General features: G+C 40.3%; 1 protein-coding gene across 1 annotated transcript; it reads right to left on the bottom strand.

Annotated features, from left to right (window-relative positions):
• Positions 1 to 14,760: 14,760 nt before the first annotated feature.
• LOC139623657 (cytotoxic granule associated RNA binding protein TIA1-like) lies at positions 14,761 to 23,759 on the bottom strand. The gene is made up of 12 exons (XM_071482040.1): positions 23,571 to 23,759; positions 22,708 to 22,804; positions 22,364 to 22,462; positions 21,311 to 21,365; positions 20,807 to 20,894; positions 20,075 to 20,150; positions 19,721 to 19,829; positions 19,536 to 19,631; positions 19,024 to 19,108; positions 18,447 to 18,585; positions 17,729 to 17,880; positions 14,761 to 16,170 (listed from the first exon to the last, which is right to left on the bottom strand). Exons 1-12 carry the CDS (start codon positions 23,597 to 23,599, stop codon positions 16,032 to 16,034), a joined length of 1,164 nt encoding a protein of 387 aa, XP_071338141.1. The 5' UTR covers positions 23,600 to 23,759; the 3' UTR covers positions 14,761 to 16,031.
• Positions 23,760 to 23,848: the final 89 nt, after the last annotated feature.

The raw sequence follows: 23,848 nt of genomic DNA, 5'->3' as shown, positions 1-23,848 counted from the left end.
CTGCACAAAAATACAAACCACTTTACACATATACATTTCCTTCATACTGGATCTTATAACATCCTGCCTTTGTGATTTATGGGATCAAGGATCAAAACTTCACACTGGGCCCCTTATGAGAATTGGCAGCCTTGGACAGAATACTAATTTCTATAATGACGCCTGCGAAACCAAAACAGAAGTTCAGCTAAGTAAAAAGAATATGCAAAGCGCCCCTCATCCCTCCCCTGGAGCAGAGAAAATCTGGTGTCTGGTGGCATCTGCACTGTTTTTGCCTGGGGGGTAAAATGAGTTTCCAAGCTAAAGCGAAGAGAAAACAGCAAAGACAAAGTGAAGAGAGAATCTGAAGAATAAAGGACTGTCACAAATTCACTTCTCCACCCTGTCCTCCAAGTGTCTGCTGAAGTGTATCTGCTGTGGATATCAGTAAACAAAATTCAATATGTTTCCACAGTGAGGAGGGAAACACAGGTCAGTATGATTTCTCTTCAGGTCTGACATAACATGTCAATTATTTTGGGGAAAAACAAAAAAACCTCTAATCAGCAGCCACAATTCATTCTATAAAGGCATTCAGACATTCTTCACCACTGTTTTATGTGAGTGTGATAAACTACTGGTAAAGCAACTGATTTTTACAGGAGAAGCACATTAGAAAATAAACTATAACATCCAAACAATCTACTTTTAAACACATCACTAATAAAAAAATCACATTTTAATTTAAGTCCAAAATTTAGGTTTCTGATTTTTTAATCAACCACTAGCCAGTGGCCAACGCAACAGTCAGCTTATTGTAGCAGCCCTGAAGGTCTGTTAAGATAACAGTGAGATTGGATTTGGAGTGGGGGGCAGCTGTGAAAATAATCCTCCAACATGTAAAGTGAGTTGAACCCTCCCACAGCCAAAATAACTCATAACTTCATTTTCACTTTGTTTTTAATAATTTCAGATTTTCATGATATTTGTCCTTCTTTTTAAATCAAAGGGTGTTGTGTGTGTACTGAGAGCTACGTCACGCTCTGTTGGACTGACTGGCATCTAGTGGCACACATTCATTATTCCCATCCAGAGCCTGCAGTGATTGTTATTATTGAGAAAGAAGACATTCTTTACTGCTTAATTTTTCACTGAACATAAGAAAGTATAAACAAGTAGCCAACCAGTGTAAGATAACATGTCCTCTCCAACTATAGTCACCAGCCACCACTGATTTACAGCGTGGTCAAGGGTGTAGTTCATCAAAATTAGATCGAAGGAATCAGGACCTTACACACAAACTCATATACAACAAATGCAAAAGACAATTAAATATATCCAGTGAAGTATGAATGAAAAAAGCAAAATTCGTCTGAATTCATCTCAAAAATTGCATAACACAGAAACTCACACATAAAACTAGTTATGTCTCCAAACACAACACTGACGGTGAAGGTTATGTCAGCTGACTCCCTGTGAGAGCTCTGCTGTCCTCCAGCTGACTGACACACATACATATGTTGGTCTCTCAGTAGTTGTGAGGACTCTCTTTGACATTATGCATTTCCTTTAAGCCTAACCTCAAACATCACAACTGAATGTCTCAGCCCAACTGTTACCATAACCTTAACCTAAACTTCATTCTACTTATAACCCTACAACTAAGTCTTAACCCTCAAACAGCCCTTTGTCCTCAAGTCCTCACAATGCCAACATGTCCTCACAATGATGGGTCCAAACAAGTTTGTCCACACAACAAAGCAGGACATGCACACACAGACCCACACACAAAACACTTAACGCTGTAACACTTCATGCTAGTTTGTGCATGTTTGGAGGCACTGCCAGTAACTCATATTACCTTTTGTGTCTGTGAGTGTGCATACGTGTGTGTGTGTGTTTGTATAGTTGTGTGTGCGTGTGCGTCATGTCAGCATGTACATCGGCAGGAAATGGAGCTGAGAGAGTTGATTGTGCCCTCGGATAGAGACTGAGTGACATGAGTAGAATGGTGGTGGTTGGATTTTCATGGGATGGGGGTTGTTGTTATGGCGCCCCAGGGCAGACTGAAAGACGTGTTTTGACATGTGGCCCTTAACTCCCATAATCCAGCTTGATCTGGTCGCTTTACACAGCCAAACACCTACTGTATGTGTCAATTTTCCATAACAACCATAAACAGAGCAAGAAAGAAACCTTTCTTACTCCCAGTGTAGTTAGTGAAATTTACAAAGCTGCTGCCACCAGTGAATGAACATGTCTAAGGTTCATTTTCATATGGAGGACCCTCGTGGTCGTTAAGGGCACTACATATATCACAGTTAACAACAGCAAATCATCGCTGTATTAATTTTGAGGAATTAGAGTAATTACTAGAATATTACAACAAAGACGATACTGAGAAGAAAAGTCCTCTGTAGCTTCCAGTCTTTATGTTGCATTTACAACAAGCTTATCTCCTTCAGAAACAGCAATAAGTAAAACAAACACACATGCATCAGCAATTAAGATTAGTTTTTTACCATTTTGTGACTTCTATCTCAGAAAATATTTATGTTCGCGAAGGCCAAGGGCAAATATTACAATTCACCATTAGAAGAAACCAGTCAGGGTACACCTCTGCAGCAAATTCAAAAAAAAATTGTCATTTATTTATTTCTTATTTATTGTTTTTACTTCTTCTGTGTAGCACTTTGTTAAAAAAATGCTGTATAAATAAAGATTATTATTATTATTATCATTAGTATTAGTATTAGTATTAGTATTAGTATTAGTATTAGTATTAGTATTAGTATTAGTATTAGTATTAGTAGTATTAGTAGTATTATTAGTATTATCATCAGGCATTGTGTGGTTCCTTGAGGTTTAACAAATGCACAAAATTCATGAATGAATTTCCTTCATCATAAACCCTTTGCAAAGTAGATTGTTAGTAGTAGTATTTTACATCCATCTTCTTCTTCACTGCCTTTGATGGCACATTGCTGCAATTTTTGTGTATTATAGAGTGCTGCAAGGATGATGTATTTTTGAAAGCCACCCCATAAGTTATAACAACCCTGGTTCCCTCAACAAAAGGCCATTTGGTTCTTTAACAGAACTTTTGGATTACTGAAGCAAACAAGCTCTGTGACAAACAAAAGTTTATGATCTGTATAAGTTTTGTTTAGCAGGATAATCTTCACAAATGAACATTACTGAAGCCTATAAACAAACTACACCACTGTTGCACGACTTCAAAGACACCACCACTAAACTTCCAACTTGTAGTTTGATTTAACTCTGACCTCTTCTACAAAAAGCCTTTCCAAAGTTAGTAATAGCTTGCAAAGGTGCAAGTATAAACACAACGAGGCTGTCAAAGTGGACTGGTGAGTAAAAGGGTTTTCATGTTCGGTGTGATCACGTTTCACGTCCCCAACAATAAGAAAACACGATAGGGTATTTACTGATTTTGTCATAGAATAAAACATGAAAATTTCTTGAGTTTGTGTGAACCACAGACCTTATTTCAGTCATCTAACCAAAACCTGACTCAAAAAACTTCGGGACAAGGGAACCGAAAGTGTTAAAGTGTTAATAACATTTTCGTTCCAGCAGTACTCTATTGCCACCTGCAGATTATCAGAGTAGCATGAAACCACTGACAGGACACAGGTGTATTATGTGTCACTGCATGCATGTGCATCAACATTCACATACACAACTCCACAGTGTAACTTTAGGTTTCACATCAGATCCGTTTTATTAAAAGTATTTGTATTTTGCACTTGTTTGAAGCTCAGTGATTGGGGGCTTCTTACACAATGCATCTTGGGAGTCATACTTGACTTTTCTACTTACATTTTTTGTACACAGACATATCTTTAACTTTTTATCATAGATTTGAATGTTTTCTAATGCAGTTTGTCATCACTTGTTGATATAATCCGGGAGAGTTGGAAGTTATCCAGCGTCTAAGCAGACAATTAACATGGCATGGACTTTCTGAACACTGAACAGCTGCAGTAATAAGTAGCAATACCTTCATGCTACAGGAAGTGACCATGCCAGTATTGACATATTGAATAAAATTTTAATTTACAATGACACTGATCTTTACAATGGTATATAATGTATCTTTAAATTACTGCCCATATGTGAATGTAAAATATAAATATATTGAATTTCCATACATGAAATATACGTATATAAAATAAAACATATTTTCTGTACTTCTGCAATAAAACATATATGTAAAAACTAAAGACATATATGTAGAAATTATATATGAAACCTCTTAGTAATTGGAAATATTTCATATATTGACTTATATGTCTAGCCCATATAAATATGTATGTTTGTGTATGTATGCTTTTGTCGTAGACATATCTTATTTAATTATATATCTATCCCAAAGTCTGTCAATTTACAGTTAGGCCCAGAAATATTTGGACAGTGACACAATCTTCATGATTTGGGCTCTGCAGGCCACCACATTGGATTTGAAATGAAACAACTACAACGGAATTGAAGTGCAGACTTTCAGGTTTAATTCAAGGGGTTGAACAAACATATATGATTAAACATGTAGGAATTGTAGCTATTTTTATACAAATGCTCCTCATTTCAGTGGCTCAAAAGTAATTGGACAAATAAACATAACCCTAAGTAAAAGGTTACTTTTCAATATTTTGTTGAGAATCCTTTGCAGGCAATGACTGCCTGAAGTCTGGAACCCATGGACATCACCAAACGCTGGGTTTCCTCCTTTGTGATGCTTAGCCAGGCCTTTACTGCAGCTGTCTTCAGTTGTTGCTTGTTTGTCTGTCTTTCTGCCTTAAGTTTTGTCTTGAGCAAGTGAAATGCATGCTCGATTGGGTTGAGATCTGGTGATTGACTCGGCCATTGCAGAATATTCCACTTCTTTGCTTTAAAAAACTCCTGGGTTGCTTTTGCAGTATGTTTTGGATCATTGTCCATCTGTACTGTGAAGCGCCATGCAATCAACTTTGCTGCATTTGGCTGAATCTGAGCAGAAAGTATATCCCTATACACTTCAGAATTCATCCGGCTGCTTCTGTCTTTTGTCACATCATCAATAAACACAAGTGACCCAGTGCCATTGGAAGCCATGCACGCCCATGCCATCACACTGCCTCCACCATGTTTTACAGAAGATGTGGTGTGCTTTGGATCATGAGCTGTTCCAATTCTTCTTCAAACTTTCTTCTTCCCATCATTCTGGTACAGGTTGATCGTAGTCTCATCTGTCCAAAGAATGCTGTTCCAGAACTGGGCTGGCTTCTTCACGTGTTTTTTGGCAAAGTCAATTCTGGCCTTTCTATTTTTGAGGCTGATTAATGGTTTGCACCTTGTGGTGAATCCTTTGTATTTACTCTCATGAAGTCTTCTCTTTATGGTAGAAAGGATTCTGCGATCATCCACCACTGTTGTCTTCCGTGGACGTCCAGGCCTTTTTGAGTTCCCGAGCTCACCAGTGCACTCTTTGATTTGGCCACTCCTAACATTTCTGCTATCTCTCTGATGGATTTCTTCTTTTTTTCAGCCTCAGGATGGTCTGTTTCACCTCCATTGAGAGCTCCTTTGACCGCATGTTGTGTGTTCACAGCAACAGCTTCCAAATGCAAACGCCACACCGGGAATCAACTCCAGACCTTTTAATTGCTTAATTGATGACAGGTTAATGAGGGAAGAGCCCATGCAGCCTTGTTTTTTTTTTTTTTTCAATTGTCCAATTACTTTTGGTCCCTTGAAAAAGAGGCAGCTACGTATTAAAGAGCTGTAATTCCTAAACCCTTGCTCCAATTTGGATGTGAATACTCTCAAATTACAGCTGAGAGTCTGCACTTTAAGCCCGTATTGATTATGTAATTGTATCCTGAATATGTTTTCATAAACAGCTAAAATAACAAAACTTGTGTCAAATATTTCTGGGCCTAACTGTATGTGTGATAACAATATATTCCCTTATATGTGTGACATATATGGCAACATCACTCTTGATACAGGGACAAATATGTCATTTATTATATTCCTGTATGGGTGGCCTGCTGTGGTTTGGAGCAGCAGTGATTCTGTCTAGAATCACTGTCAATACAGGACAGACAGTTCTACTCTATAAATAATATTTGACATCTAAACTATTTACAGGTGGTTCTATGGCAAAATCTTAAGCAGCAGTCTTCCCCTTGCCTGCATTTCTCTGAGTAGGAAGTATAACAGTAACTGTTTCTCATTTTGTATGAGGGGGTACAGGACCTCTGTCAGGGGCCCTTGGGTGCCTCTAGCCCTAAATTTGAGAAGCAGTGGAGCACATGAACCAGAATTGAGTAGTAGCATTTGGTCAATGGCCGAGAATATACAGATTAAAGTAAAAAGAAAAAGGACAAACTGTTCTACTGCTGAATTTCTGTTTCCTTACTGACACACACACACACACACACACACACACATATGTACCACCCCATCCTCCACTCCACCCACCCTTCTCCTCTCTCTCTCTCTCTCTCTGGTGGTGCTTTATGGGTAATGTCGAGTGACACATTTAAGCGGGAGCTGTCAACTCTGTGTATGTACCGCTGAATGGCAGAGCCACTGAACACTGACGACAGGCACACACACACATACACACACACACACACACATACACACACACACACACACACACACACACACACACACAAACTTACACACCATCCACATACATATCCTACCCTCCATTACTGTGTCACTTGAACACTACAGAGGTCTCCGTTCAAATTGCACTCTGAAAGCATCAGACACACACACACACCATCCATAAGAAGTAAGCACATACTGTCAAACACAGTCATTTAGACATGCAGCATTGACCTTGGCTGTTAGCTATATGGTCCCTGTGTGTGTGTGTGTGTGTGTGTGTGTGTGTGTGTGCGCATTCAAGAAACATCTTCTACCATCGTTCCCCCTTCTTCCTTCTTCTTTCTATTAGTGCTCAGATGTCCTCTGCTCTCTCTGTCAGCCATGAAGCTGTCAGCAGTGCGTCCAGAGGGCCAACAGTGAGGAGAAGAAGGAGAACAAATCTGGAACACGATGCTCAGTGGCGTCAGAAATCTCCTCTTCTTTGCTGACATTTGGATTTACACATCTCATTTTCCTGAGTGACAAAGTACATAAACACACGCTTCAAGTCAAGGAGCTTGGCAAGCTGTGCTGCTCCAACACACACACACACACACACACATACACACATACATACAGCCCTCGCTCTGGCTTTTGGATGAGTTTAAGGAAGGGGGGGGGGGGTGACATCAAGTCTTTGATCCATGGAGCTCTCTCTTACTCTCTCTGTGCTAGCGATGAGCGATGAGTCAAGTCAGATGGGGGATTGTGGTAATGGGGGGAGTTAGCCGCAGGCTGCCTTTGTCCTACATAGGACTTGTCCAAGATTCTAAACTAAACTGCGAGCGCACAGGAAGTGGCTCAGGCTGAAAGACAGCCAACCGCTGTCTTTCATCGGCGTCTCATCTCCTCCATGACCGTCTGCGGCGCTGACAGCTTGAATGATGAGGTGACACACACCTGTCAGCGCTGAGCCTGACACACCCTGACAGACAGACACAAGCATGTGGGTGAACAGTTCACACACATACAAACGCAAACAGTTGCACAGACACAAACACAAACATATTAATAAACCCACACACAGACATTATAGCCAGATTTTAAACACACCGCTTTTCTGACCTCTACATGGTAGTTTTTCTGCAAGTGAGTGTATAACAGTGTGTGTGTGTGTGTGTGTGTGTGTGTGCATGTGTGTGTTTACACTGGAAGCGGTTGCAGTGCAGCTGAGGTGTACCTGAAAGCACAGTTTCATCTTTATTTGCCTGATGGATTATTCAGGTTGAGTTTGACATGCTGCCTATAAATCAGTCAAGACTGTCTTTGCGAACACCTTGACAGCCACAAAATCACCTGTAAGTCTATTTACACATGCCAGGAATTTGACTGGCTGCTGAAGCTGTATACAAAGTACATAATAAAGCTGTCAAAGTTATAAACAGGGCGGCAGAGATCTGAACAAGACTTGGCACAAGTAAAGTTTGTGCAGCATTGGGAAAAGTTGCACTGATATAATGGTTAGCTCAAATGTCAGGGCAATGTTGACATTTTATGAAAACAAGATATGAGCCAGTCTGATATGATGAATGTTCCTCTTCTTATTACTCAACAGACTGTACGACCTGAGCTGACACCTGCCTCACTCTGCCTCTAACAGCTGCTGGCCCAGTTTCATTAGTCTGGATTTAAAGGGTGAGTTCACCCAAATTACAAAGATGCATAAGATATATAAGATATATATATTTTAGTGGTATGAAGCCATGCACATTGTTTTATATGTCCAAACACTCTGATTTAGTGTCTGCTACTAATTGTATAAAAAAAAACATGCACTCAGTTACATTTCATTTTTCAACCAAAACCATCTGCTCAGATAAATGATTTGATTTGAGTGGACTGAACCTTTGAATTGAGATTTTTAAAGGAGGGCTCCAACATTTTTCATGAGTAGTACCCAGCCTGTGAAACCAGTTTTATAGTCTTTCTTTCTTCTGTTGCTCTGGAGTAGCTTTAAGTTTGAGGACAATAACCCTGATGATGTCACAGTGATGTCACCAGGGTTAAACTACATGTGACAGCAGGTTTTTTAAGGACACTGGGATTATTGCCTGGGTGCTGTCAAACTACCACACACACACACACACACACTCACAGATACACACTTGCAATCTCACTGAGCCTGATCAGAGAATAAGTTATCTACGTTAAATTGGAACATGTATGTTGTTTTTTTATTTTAGTGGCACTAACCTCAGACATAAATCTTATACTGGGTGTATTGTTTAAGACTTATAAATGTCCTTGGGGTGTGCTGAATAGGTGCAGGAAAATTAAACAGAAACATAAATTCAGTAAAAACTAAGGGCAGAGTTTCTGCATCCAACATCACATACCACAAAAAAAACCTTTTAATCTGGCCAATACTTACAAAATCTATGACATGAAACAAATAAATGACATATTATTGTCGTCAGAGTGATAAAAAACCATACATGGGTCACATTCAGCTTCGAGGGAACACACAGGACATGAATGCTGACATGATGTAGATGTTTTCAGGTCTAACTTATTATTAAAGACTGACTCACTGAGTCATGGTCAGTGTTCACAGTTTGCTGTTTCCTGTGGAAGTCCTTGAAACAAAGATGTGTTTACTCAGCAGAGTAACTCCATTACACTGCTGCACCAACAGAGGGACAGTGGTGCCAGGATTCAGTCTGCTCAGGGGACCTTCGCAGTAGAGGATGGGGCCAGAGAGACAGAAGATATTAAGTGCAGGAGGAGTTGCTTTTTAAAATATCTGCAGCTTCTCACCTGCTTCAGCTCAGTTTACCCAAATGTGTCCTGGATAAACTTCTTTTTCTGCTGGTTCTGCTCACTGAGCCTCCCAGTGAAGTTTAGATTTGCAGAAACTGTTACCTGTTGAAACCATACAGGTAGAATCTGCAGTCAGGTGATACGTAGCTCCTCAGAGCAACTGACTTCATCCATTCAACCATTAAAACTGTCTCATTCATTCAGCCACGACTGTCACATTTAGACAAGGTTTACAGGAAACTTACAATGATAGTTCTTTGGTAAATCATAATTTTCTAATCGTTGCAGAATACTTGTAAATACTATAAAACAATGTTACTTTTTATGTGTTCACCAGGAGCATGAACATCAGCTCAGTCTTACTGTCAGGGACTAACCAGGACGTTAGCCCTCTTTACCCCAGACTTATGTCACTGAGGTCAGTTATTTGCCCCTGCCTCACAACCACTACGGACAGTTCGCTATCATCGAGGGAATAATGAATTACCAAGTTTGTCAAGGATCCTACAGGATAATGTCAGGGTGTCTGTCCACCAGCTGAAACTCAGTAGAAGCTGGTGATGCAGCAGGACAATGACTCTAAACATCGAAGTAAATCCTCTACAGAATGGCTTCAAAAAAAGACAATCACCTTTCGGAGTGGTCCAGTCAGAGACCACACCTTAACCCAACTGAGATGCTGTGGAGTGACCTGAAGAGAGCTGTACACACCAGGTGTCCAAAGAATATGGCTGAGCTGAAGAAGTTCTGCTGTGCAGGTCTGATCCGCAGCTACCAGAGGAGCTTGTTTGAAGTTATTGCTGCCAAAGGAGGTTCAACCAGTTCAGTCCAGGGTTCAGTTCCACCAGTACAAATCACCTGATTCACTCTTTACGTGATCAGTTTAGTCTTTATTCCACATGTGAGGAAGTAGCACCCTGTGGCAGACACTGACAATTTTAGAAGGAAAAACATCTTTTTGTTTGTTTTACTTTTTTAATTTATGTGAAGGCATCATCTGCTTTGGAGTTAAACTCTTCAAACTTAAATCATGTTTATTGAGTGTCTTTGTCTTTCATGCTGTCAGTTGTTGTCAGTGCTAATGTTTTAGCTTCTAGCTGTTAGCTAGTTCATAGCTACAACAGTCTGAGTTAGTTGTAACAACAATACACGTACATGGACACACACAGACACACATACAGACAAATGTTTAATTGTTGAAGCTGGGGCACATTTGCACGTTACATCTGACCCCAGGATATGTTACAACTAACCCAGACAATAGGGTGAACTGTAACATTTCACTCCTTGTGTTTGACACTAGACCATGTATTTTGGGTTTGTGTTGCAGAGATAACACCTACACCATTTATACAGACACACACAGTCTCCCCTGCATTCATATACATACACATACAGTGGTTGTCCACTGATAAGACTTTAATAATAAGACAATGAATGTGAACACAATGTAAAGCTATAGTGATAACACACACTTTATTTCAGCACCACAAGAGAAGCTTAAAAATTGTCAGTGAGCTTTTTGAATAAAGTAGCATCCAGTGTTACTTTCATGCTCTTACTGTAGCGCACCCTGGATTCACCAGGGCAGAAATGCACCAATCTCCCCAATGTTCATTGACTGGGTATGTGTGTGAGTGTGGTGTGACAGAATGCCTTAATTATGGATTAATTGTGTCATTAGCAGGTTTCTGCTGTTGGCACCACATTGGGCCTGTCAAGGTTAATTACTGGAACATGTTTATTTGCTGTCAGCCACTGCCGCAAGCTGTCACTTGCATGGAAACACAGACAAACACACACAGACGCAGTTCACTCAAACAATTCACAGGCACCTTGTGTCCTTCAAGCCCTCAACATTTTCCTTAGCTCCTTGTTTCTCTGCTCCAGCACACGTTGTACAGTGCTCAGTCAGCCACCTGAAATACCAACATGCCGCCATCCTGCACTTTCAAAGTGTCCAAAGGAAACTGAAGTGACCAGAGGTGGGAACATTGGCAGTGCTGTTGTTTTAGGGCCCCTGGTCTGACGGGGCCCGTCCTCCCTCTCTCAAAACTATGTATGCTTGTTAACCACAGTGAGTAACTGGTCCAGTCCTCTTTAAATATAGCTGAACCAAAACAGTTTATGCAACTAATGTATATCGCTGTCACTGTGTATTTACAGGATGTGTGTGGAGGGGTCTGTACTGTATGTGAGTAGGCTGTTTTGGGGTTTGGGTGTTTCAAGACGGCCACCCTGTTAGTATTTTTTGTTGCCAAGCATTTATGTTTTTTATGTGAACTATGTCACTTTTGATACTTACATATCAAGTAGGAGAAATAATATGTTAGTATAATCCACAGTGCTTTTTGTGTTTTATCAGCAACAAGCTAGTTTTATATTATTGTATGTGCCTCAAAACAAACCATAAACAAACAGCTTGAAGACAGATGACAGATGTTCAACAGATGTAACAAGTCAAGAAAACAAGAAAGTCAGAGAACAATCCTGCAAATAAAAAGTAGAAAAGACATTAACAGAGCACGAAGTGATTAAAAAAAACTAATATTTTAAAAACATTAAAATTACACAAAATGAATAGATGCAATACAGCACCAATCAGTTGTCAGTGAATATTAAATCTACATAAACCCAACCTACAGGTCAACCCAGTCGTTCAGTCAGAGAAGGTGGATACTTGATGTATTAATGAACAAAGAGACACAAAAGACAGTGTATTCTGTGAGACATCCACAACAATGTACGTTTTCCAAAATATTAAACTGAGTCTTCAGGATATTCTCTCTGTCAGATATTTAACCACAGCAAGAACATGATTCACAATAAAGTCTGGGGTCATTTTACCACAAACACCAAAAGTACAAAAAGCTGAGAGAAAGGAAGCAGGACAGACACGAGGAGGAAGCGAGTACAGCTGCTTTGATTGATTTCATCTGTAATCTGCTCACTAACTCATCCCCTGACATCTCTCTCTCTCTCTCTCTCCACATCTCTAACTGACTCTCCATCCATTAAAGCCCAGTCGGGTCCTGGCTGAGCAGCTGTGAAGAGACAAACCATTTATCAGCCTGTCAGCTCTTGCTGCCTGTTATTCAAGTCAGCCAGACTGTATGGCTGTCCAAGACCCAGTAAGTCTGACTGTGGAGAGCACACACACAAACACAGAGTATATATATATATATATATATATATATATATATGCATATGTAGTGTTTAATAGAGAGAAGCTTTAATATGGTAACAACCAAATTACAAGAAGGCAGAAAATGAAAGATGTGTGTAACCTCACACATGCACAGTACTGTCTGCTCACACACACACACCTTAGTGACAGTCGTTCGACGAGCTGACAGACCGACTGATGGTTTGAGTGACACTGTGTTCAATAACAGCAGAGCCAGCCACCTGCTCCACAGAACCAGGCAGGAAACACGGACTGAGAGCGCCATCTAGTGCTCAGATGGACAGACACAGTGTCTGGATGTGACCCGACATTTTCTTTACTGTAAATCAGGAGGATGTTTTCAAGTCAGTCCAGAAAAACCTGGAAATGTCATAGGTGTTGACAGAAAGTGGACCTCACAGTTTATATTATGGCAGCTTTCTGTCTGCATGACTTCACATGGAACCTGACAACTATGCTTGGCATAATATGCAGGAACTCATAGCACAGTCCACTGAGAGGCAGCTTTGAAAACTTTGTCCTGAAAGAAAACAATAACAAACATGATGATGATTTTGGTGATCCATGTCTAGGGTTAGGGTGGTGGTGGTGAACAAGCAGCTGACGTTCTCCTGCATGAGTTTAGTTCATTTATTTATTTGATAGGGACAATGCAATTTAACATAGTTCAAAGCAAAGTATGAAACTAATGTGCTGTGCAGAGTTTATAGCTATTGCTAATTCTTGACTCCTGTCCCTAGTTGGGCTTTTACATTTACAATTCAACCAATACAGTCAATTTTCACTATCATAAAACTACAATACTAGTATATTGAAATTCATTGATTGTGATGAATAGTGTAAGAAGAGACAACACAATTCATAGCATCATACAGTGAGTCTGAGCCCCTCACCTGAGGCACCAGTTCAGGTTTGTGTACTCCAGATGCTACAACAAAGAACAATGTACAGACTGACTTTTAACTAAATTAAATGTTTCACTGGAAGTGTGCCTTTTTGTATAAAGTGAGATGTCCCTGTCTTTTTGATTATAAAGCAGGTCTAGGTTCTATATTAATACTGTGAAAGTATCAAAGCCTCAGTCCACAGAGAAATGCACACGGCCCGTATTCAGAAACTGAGCCTTAAAACCAGCCATCAGGACTTCTGGAACTTTGTGATGTCACAACAAAGCAGTCACTGCTCTCACGCCCCAAGCCCCGCCCACCTGGACCCACCATCAAACCTTGCAGGATTTGGTTTCTCTAAGTGTTTACCTGAAATCTGCTATATTTTTATTGGATTAACAGTCAGCCAATCAGAAGAGAGGCTCAGAGTCTCTCTTCTGATTGGCTGACTGACCTGTTGTTACTAGAGCTCCAACTCTGCATTGAGATGGTTTTTGATTTTATATATGTTCTTATGGATACAAACACTTCAAATAAAATGAGGGAATAATGTTATATAAGGGACCTCTAATAACCTGAAATGTCTTCAGTAATCACTTCAGGGAGGTTTGGCATCTTCATCTTCAACTCCTGTTTGTCATTTGACTTTCATTATCTTTCACTGAGACTACACATCTGGCTGTTGTTTTCTGAGGTTCATTATTAACACACAGGGCACAGTGAGTGTTTTGCCTTGATTAAAACAGTAACCCCACCAACATTTTCACAGCAGACATTATAACTTGTCATGGCATGAAGAGCACGAGTGTAATTACTATTATTACCTCTGCAATCCACTCAGGTGCTCCAGTTCCCAGGCCCCTGGTACAGACCCGTTTTTACATCAAACATGTAAATTTGTAAGAGGAGGAAAAGCACAGGTGTCATTATTAACATGAATGACGGCTCAGTCCCTGAGGTAAATAGTGACAGTGTATGATTACTGATTTGTTTTGTTTTTTTGAATCTGATGTTTTCTTCAATGGACTGTCAACCAGCTCAGAAACATCTTATACAAGTGTCTTATACTGTCTTGTTCTTATAATTTACGTAATAAACATTGCAGCCTAAAAAGCTTCACATCCTCCCTCAGATCTTCACAACAAAACATTTCACACAACAGAAATAACACTCAAGCTAACACATATTTAAGTAAGTTTCTGTTTTAAGTTTCTGAATTAAATCTCCATTAACATTTCCTGTAGTAAGAAGCCGTCCACGTGAAAAAGGAAACCTAACACATCATGTGGTTTATGTGCATTAGCATTTTAATTGGACAAAGCAAGAAAACATTGATTACAGTAGCAGAGTCATCAGTTCTCAGGGCTAACACCTTTCTAAACAAAAGGGTCTGAAAATGTCTGTAGGCACTGCCTAATTAAAAAGAGGATCTTGTCAGCTAAAAGAAACCAGCTCTATAAGGCAACAGTTACATTGTAGGCCTCCCCATTTCTCTGGCAACAAGAGCAAGTGTAAAGGTTGAATCCACTCAGATTTTTGATATAAAATACTGGCGTTTCAATAGATATTTAAAAAAAACATCAGAAGTGTCAAACATGTTCACCCTTTAACATTTGAATTGTGTAAATTTTAAGTATGCACTGCATGGCAATGCTGTCTTATCCCTGCATGGAAGAATCATGAGTGTTGCACTGTGCCAGTGTCACAATTCATAGTGCCACTCTGCTACGTACAATGTTGGAGTTAACTGTCGAGTTATCAAAACAAAAGAGAAAGCAAGCACCCACAGTTAACAGTAGCATTTTACTTACATTGTTTCAAATGAATGAATGAATGAATGAATGAATGAATGAATGGATGGATGGTTATTTACAAGTGGCGAAAAGATTTGAGGCTGTCTGAAAGATATGAAGAAGAAATGGAATGCAAAAAGGAAACACTCTTGGCAGTTGAACTTGTCCATGTACAAGAGAGGAAAAAACTGTGCAATATTTATCTGCCCTTACAGAGAAACAGCAGTGGCAACAATCCCTGCAATTGATTTTAATCCAAGAGAAAATGAGAAGAAATTAAACAGATTTCCATTCCTCAAATAATAACTAAGCTTCATAACTTAGCACGACTCAGACTAACAGTTACTTTAAAAAAAAAAAATTACAAACCTCTCGATGGCTGTCTGAGAGGAAAGATGTGAAAATGGAAGCAATTTGTAAAACCCAGAAAAAAAATCCAAAAGTTTCTCCTTTACAGTTTTATACTCATTTACAGTTTAACTTAAAAATGGTAAGAGCCCTGGTTCATGGCCAGTCTTGCCTTCCACAAAGGGTGTAAATACCTGTGTGGGTTAAATCGCTCCTCCCTGGCTCCTGTTACCTCAACCCCCCCATGAAATCCCATTTACATCTCTTATTAGACGTCAACCTTCCCACTAGGATCCACATCCCAGTAAAAGTCTTAGTCCTGCCACAAATGGAGGCGGTGTTACACAGCCCCGCGGGGCACCGTACAGCCAGTAAGAGGCTGATGGTTGACAAATCTCCCACCCTGCCCACTTATCAGTGTGTAGGGTATCCTGCGGCTCCCATACCGGGCTGGTTGGCTAGCATACTCCCATTCAATCCCTGTGTAGGCTCCATAACCCCACCGTTACTGATGGCGCTCATGCCAGTCCACCCAGCACTGGCCGGTAAGTGACTGCAAAAAACGAGGTAAAGAGAGAGAGAGAGAGAGACAGAGAGACAGACAGAGAGACAGAGAGACAGAAAGACAAAATGCCAGCAGGTTAGAAGAGACAAGGCGAAAGGGAGCCAAAGGACGGTTTATATTAGAGCTACTAGAATCTGGACAGGCTAGAATGAGAACAAGAAGGCAAACAGAGTTATCAGAGGTTGTGAGGGTGAGGCAGGCTGGGCAAAAATCAAGCTAGCAGAAAGTGGAGGGTTCTTTGGAGGGGTCAAAAGTGTCATTTGATTAAACATGGGTGGACAAGCAGACAAAGAGCATACAGGCTAAGCGCAGCAAGCTAAATATTCCTCTCTAACCCCCTCCTAACTGCTGATAACCAAGAACATAAGACAGCGGTAATCAGCCTATAGACAGATAAGCCACGCTGCTTACAAACATGTAGATCATCTTCTCTTGCAACACCTGTACATTTGGCCACAAAGTACATGTAAGTCCTCACCTAATTCACATGATGTATTTTAAGTCTTATCACTCATGTAATAAAATTAAATTCAAAGTTCAGTGTGGAGAATAGAGAGCTTATACAGGACAAAGTTTTATCTTCAAATTTCAAGTCAAGAGAGGCCTCGCCTCCGTCTTAGGAATTGTGCATTTACTGTACATTCGACACTCACACTGCTTTCAGTTACATCTACCTTACACCTTTGTACAGAGCCTATTTATACACCTATTCACCAAGAATGTTAGACTGTCGACAACATATGGCCTCTCCTTTATTTTCTTGAGTGCACAAAGCATCACTGCACATAGGCTGTCTAAATCAGAACAAAATTTGATAACCTATAAATGATATTTAACATGTCCTACTGACATTCATATACAGATCAAATCCTCAGGTCAATGTAAAAAATAAATCAACAAAATCAAAAAGAAAAATATGTAAAAAGCTCTAACATGAACACAGACATACAAAACAAATGAACAGCCTTAAAGAACACAGTTCTTATACAGTGGGCACTCTTACAAAAAGGGAAACGCATTCTTCATCAATAAACTTTCCCTGGAGGTGAACAGTGAACCTTTGTTCTGAGCTTTTAGCATTTATCTTGTTTCTCTCAATTACCTTTAATTTATTGAAATGAATAAAAATACGTTTTAGCTAGTTTAAGGCAGTTTTCTTACAATCATTTAAGGGGTAGCTGACAGTTTTCAACTATTATATGCTGTAATTCAAGTGACAAAAACATTTTGGAACAAAAGCCTTCAGTTACGAGGATGTGCTGCACACAGTGAGCTGTGACGACACACCGCAACATGATTAACACCAAAATTAAAAAGTTCAGATTGTTCTGTGTGTGTGTTTGTGTATTTTCTTATTTCTCAATCTTCTCAAGATGAGGGGCTGGTGAGGGGAGGAGGGAGGAGGTGGGTTTTGGGGGAGGGAGGTCATGGCTCCCTCCTGTGGCCAGAGCTGGCTCTTGCTGCCCCGGTCTTGAAGGGGAACTCTGGTGGTGCTGGAGTAGGAGGAGGCGGTGAAGGGGAGCCCTGTGCACACCGTGCTACTTACTTGAAGCCCTGTTGATTCCAAGCTTGGCCGTAGACGCCATAGGTGGGGACCTGCCACCCGTTCGGGACATACTGGCTAATCTGGGGCCCGTTGCCGTACCACTGGCCCCACTGGCCATAGGGTTGGGCTGCAGCGAAGCCCATCTTGTTTTGCTGTAGGATACAGTTCAACAACAAGTATGACTTCAGTGTGGCTCATGGCAGCGGACCCCCCCCCTCCAAAAAGCATTGAATTTATTTATTATTGTTTCAGACCTAAGCAGCAGCTGGTTTCCTGCCAAAGTGGCTGAGACATTTCTCAGAGTTTGACTATTAACAACTTTCATCTATTGTTTAAACAAACAAACAAAAAAAACAAACACTTTTTTCACAACATATATAATTCTATAAACTAATGTTAATTGAGGTGCCATTCATCCTTCCAAGAAATGTCATGACTTTCTCTCCCTGCTGAAACCTCATGTGACCCCCCCCCCCCAACTCCTTTAATATGAAATACATCAAATGATGGTAAAACGCTCATTAAATAACTTTTCATAGTGACATTCAACACTTCCAGGGTTATGGTTTTAAATGGACTGATGTTGAAGTTATTCAGACTCAGGACACACTGCCTGCACTAACTGGCAGACTTATCCTCATCTTGTCCTAAAACTTCTAACAATACTGTGAGTAGATGTTTATTTTAACGCAGCATGTACAGTATACAGTGTGTTTACCTGGGGCATAGGCATCTGTTGCATCGGGTTCATCATGTCCGGGGTCTCTTTACCCCAGTAGCATTTGACTATGTGGCCCTCTATTGAGGTGCCATTCACTGACACAATGGCATGGGCTGCTGACTCATGGGAGTTAAACCTGGACAAAAACAGAGGGAGAGAGCGACTAAGAAAACACTGAACCTCATTTCATAGATATTTACTCAGTGATGGTGATAAAACCACTGCTGGAGATCTGCTCTGTTAGCCAACTGTGAGAAGGACATGACACCTTATGACACGGGCTGCCTGGTTAACCAAAACATGTACAGAACCATTACTTCTGCATTGCAAGCATCTAACAGTGGAAGCAATATGAAACATATACAGGATAAAAATCTGCATAAATAATTTGTTATTAATACAACCAGAAAACATGACGATCAAAATCCTGCAGGTGGATATAACCCATGATGGTCAGATCATTTAAAACATGTTTGTCATTGGCTGAAAATCCAGATGCTGTATGTGTACAGAAGCTTTTCCCTCCAATATAGGATGAGGGGGGAAAATCAGAGAAAAGGGAACGTTCAAGTACCTCACAAATGAATAGCCTTTGTCTGGGAAAACTCTGATTTCCATGATTTGTCCAAAGGGAGAGAAGGTCTGTCTCATCAGTTGTTCTGAAAGCCAAGCAGAAAGTGAACATCAGATATCAAATTATATCTGCTGATGTGTCATGAAAAGCACATGCTGCATAAGAAACATGGCACACTGGCACCTGGGATATGGGTGTCTGTGGTTGTGTAATATACTTAGCTAAAATGTTGCACTGACAAATGTATAGATAGTAACAGGCAATAATCATACCATCCACTGAAATCTTATGGTTGCAGTGTTTGAATTGTTTCTGAACATTAACTGAGTCCCATAGTGCAGAGGAATAAGCTGTAGCTACATACATTATACTCAATAGGATAAATTCATTGTTAGTTTTGGCGTCATTCAAATAATGTTGCTCCCCAGCTTTAATCAGCTTACCTGATACCTGACTGTTGTTTGTATCAATATCACTCTGATGGTAGCAATGCTACTGACAGTGCTCCTTACCTGTCAGTCCTGTGCTGACTCCACCACAATACACAGTGCAGTTACTGGGGCTGGACTGACTCACTACTTCATCGAAGGATAGGTGCTTGGAATTATCTGGAAGGAAAACACAAAGATAAAGCTGCTGTTAACATGTGAAACCAACTTCCGAAGCAAGCAAAACCTGCACATTGATGACAACGCACTTTCATAGGTCGTCTTTGGGGCCGGGGGCTTTCTTGTGGCCCAGTTAGTTCGAATCTGTCTGCCTCCTAACCACTGACCCCCCATCTGCTGAATGGCGTTCTCTGCGTCCTGGAACCAAGAAAGACTCTGGTTATTGTATCAAGCTGGAGTCTAGTAATGCAATATCAAAAATGCATCCCTGTAGAAGCCCACAACACAAATCAATGAGTAACCCATGTGAAAATGCCCTATGATTAATATAACAAGGCAGAATGCTTCTATTCTTTAGAGCATGTTTTACAGATATAATAACTCTTTGAGAACCCCACCATTAACAGCAGTATACTACTACTACTACTACTACTACTACTCACCCATTTGTTGAAGAAAGACACAAAGCCATAGCCTTTAGATTTCCCTGTGGCCATATCTTTGACAACACGAGCATCTCTGTGGACAAACAACAACAGGAAAACATCAGAAACATGTACTTCAACTTCCACTGTATGAAGTTCAAAAGGAGAGTGTTTCTTCATGAACTCTCAAACTGAAATCCGAGCTACAACTGACTAACTACTCTTCTGTTATCAAATTTCCCTGCACAGTTTCCCAAAGTCCAAATCAACATGCTCAAACTGTGGCTTTTGTTTGACCAAACCCCAACAATACTTGTTAAAAAAGAATGACTGAAGCTATTGACTGTAAAAAAAAAAAAAAAAAAAAAAAATTATAAATCTAAGTGAGGCAGGAATGGGAAGAGCATTATTTCCCCTTATCAGAGGACAACTTCATTTTTTATTGTCTCTCCCCATCTTAATTATCCTTGTAAAGCAGCAACTAACAATTATTTCCATTATTAATTCGGCTTTTTCGATTAATTAATTCATCATTTGATCTATTCAATGTCAGAAAATTGTCCGAACAACAGTCTGAAAGACACAGAAGCTACAACAAAATAAAACAGAAGGAACAGCAAATCCCCATATTTGTTAAATTAGAACCTGAGAATCTTTGGCATTTTCATTTTAAAAGTTTCTGTCAATCAATTAATTGACCAATAGTTGCAACTCTGCATCTTTGTGAGTAAATATCAGCTTTATACTTACGATATCCTGCCAAATGGACCAAAGGCAGCTTTGACATCTTCTGTAGTTATTTCTGGACTGAGGTCTCCAACAAAGACATGAAAGTGATCTGTAGGAGGGAAAACAGTTTAGACATGGTATATGAGATAATACACATTATTTCAAGCTTTCTGCTTTTTCCAAGACCTTGACTTCCTGCCTGGATTTGCTAATTTTTATCAGCTTGTTAGAAGGGGAGGGGCAACACAAGTGTCATCCCGATAAAACCACAATCCAGACAAGATAATGAAATGACTGCAATACCGTTAATTATTAGGAGCACGTAGGTAAAATTAATGGAGTCCAATACAACAGTCCTGCAATAAATCCTAATTCAAGGTTATAATGTTCAGTTTGTGTTTTAGAAAGGATTTTTTGCAGGCATGTTGTTTTAGGAGCCAAATTCAACTGCAGTAGTTTTAACTAGGTGTATCGAAGAAGCTGTCAATCAGGTGAACATGCTCACTGACAAGCACTTGTACTTACTACTTGTGTCTTTTTTCTGGCTGGTTGGCGTCGTGGCCCAGTTGACTTTGACCTCCTGCGGAGAGGGGCAGAGAAAGAACAGGCCAGGTGGGGTATGTTTACATCATTTACAATAAAACCTGGACATTCCCACTGTAAGGGTGTATGATTTTAAAACTGACTAAAAGGCACTTATTAGATTTCTTTCTACCTCTCACTTCTATCCTGTGCATATCAAGTGAAATAGTACAAGAAAGTTTATCTTATATCAAGCCTTAAGACCCCAATTAATTGAGGTTAATTAACTCCAAATAAAGTGCAACTGGCCGACCATTTCATAAATGGGTGTCTTAGCACAACCACGTTATGATTCAAAGGGGAAACCACTGCAGTGCACATTTTGCACATTTTAATGGGAGGCAAAAGCCAATAATAACAAATGCAGGTATCACTGAAAACTGCAAATGACCTCAACAGTGGTTGCTCAGTTCAGCATCACAGTCATTTGATTTTCCGGTTTATGTCCTACCACTGAGTCCGGAAACTCAGCTCATTATTACACAATCCAGCATCATTTCAATATTCTTTTATAAGGCCCTGTGGTCTTATGTTAATGTTGTTAATGTTTGCTCTGATGTTCTAGATAAACTGACATTTGTATTTTGCTATTTTTCCAATGTAGCTTACATGGTCTTGACATTTTGACATTACAGCGTCAGCTTGTTCAGTGTACACCTGAATTACATTTCTGTCAATAATTTCTCAAACCTCAATTTTCATCCACACCTCACTGCAGTTTCATGTAAATCAAGACCATTCAGTTTAAGATAATAGAACAAATTTTACCAACAGAAATGTAACTTTCTGACAGTTTTCAAGATGATCAAGAGCTAATTTGGAACCTGGCTGCAGCAGCCTCCCCCTGGTCAGTTGGAACATACTAGCTATGTAATTGAATATGAATGCTAGCAGTACACTCTTCATTTTGCTTTGTTTTTTAAGAAGTCACACAACTTAAAGTCCCACACCCAATGCCCACCCATCCCCACTCACCCTGTAGATACGATAGCTTACCTTACCCATTATTTTCCTTCCATTCATGGCTGCCAATGAGGCAGCAGCATGCCTGTGGTCATAGAACTCCACAAAGCAGTAAGGATCATTTCCAGCTGTCTGTCGACGGGAAAACAAGACTGATGTTAAGGCCACAGCAAAGGTGACTATTCAGTCACTCATGAAAAGAGTTACCTACTGTATCTTGGCATGTCAGGCCTGTTATAACAACCCGGAAAAGGAAAATCAATATCAAGCATATATGCAGAATGAGACCTTTGAAGGCACCTTAACCTTTCAGGTCACTGTTGAATGCTATTTCCTATTGCCAAACAATATACACCACACAAGGGCATAACACTCACATCAACTATCATTTTACAGCTCTTGCAGGGTCCAATCTGTGTGAAGACCTGCAGGATGAGGGGCTCGGTGACATCCCTGGACAGATTCCCCACATACCTGCAAACAAGGAGAGGGATGAGGGAGTTGAGTCTTTGTCAAACAGGAAGTAGCATGCAAACAAAGGCTAGTTAACAGGGCTAGCTACAACCCACAACAATTCCTAATTTTTACATAAAATCAATAATGGTCGTGGACTAAATACTACTGGGGACAGTCTCAATTTTACACAGACAACTAGAGCATGGTCTCCCTCTTTCTGGTGCTATCCTGTGCCGTCTCTCCGAGCGTTGACGTGGCTTCTCTGCCGGCTAGCTACAGACAACGCTAGCCGGTTGAAACGGGCCTCATGCTAAGGTGGCTGGCAGCTAACGGCGCTTTACAAAATTACATCCTTTTCGGGAGGGTCTAGCGAAAGACTGTCTATTAGTAAGAGATTACAGCTAATTTTGAGAATACAGCTATTCCTCGAAGACGTGTACATTTTCGAAGAAGCGGCTGTCAAGCCTCTAAATGTTTAGCTAATGATAGCTAGCATTAACTAGCCCTTCAGTTTCATTTTCAGGCGAGTTACGGTTCCGTCTATTTCTACGACTAAATCAAGCAGAACTTTACGTTCGTGTCGAAAATTCTCTTTGTCTTAATACATTTACAGGCGCCGGTATTGTCGGCATGAAATTGTAATGCGAGTTAAATGCCCACGTGTCTCTAAATTACAAGGTTTTACAGCTTTTAATTGAAACAACAACGTGGAAACATTTCGGACGCGCCGTAGTTACACGGAGCCTTCCGATTCCAGGACATAGCCAGGGCCGCTGATACTCACAAGGTTCTGGGTTGATCGTCCTCCATCATCAAGGTTTAGTGGTAGCGTCCTGAGAGGTCTTTAATCCAATGACATACAAATTGTTAATGCTCAACTTTAGCGACCGCGAACGTTAAGGCTATATCGACTATTTAATGACAGATCGGCGGCCGATTCTGCTCTCACACACACCGCAGACAGCCTCAGTCTGATGCAAACAATAGGAAGTTGAAGATGGCGGAGGAGCGGCGTCAGCAGCGTCAACCTGCGCGCTGAAATGAAGCCAAAATCATGCGCTC

This window comes from Trachinotus anak, unplaced genomic scaffold (genome assembly GCF_046630095.1).
Source record: "Trachinotus anak isolate AG129_WGS33_773 ecotype Australia unplaced genomic scaffold, CSIRO_AGI_Tana_v1 ptg000008l, whole genome shotgun sequence".
In the NCBI taxonomy this organism is placed as follows: domain Eukaryota; kingdom Metazoa; phylum Chordata; class Actinopteri; order Carangiformes; family Carangidae; genus Trachinotus; species Trachinotus anak.
This window is presented reverse-complemented; position numbering and strand designations above follow the sequence as displayed.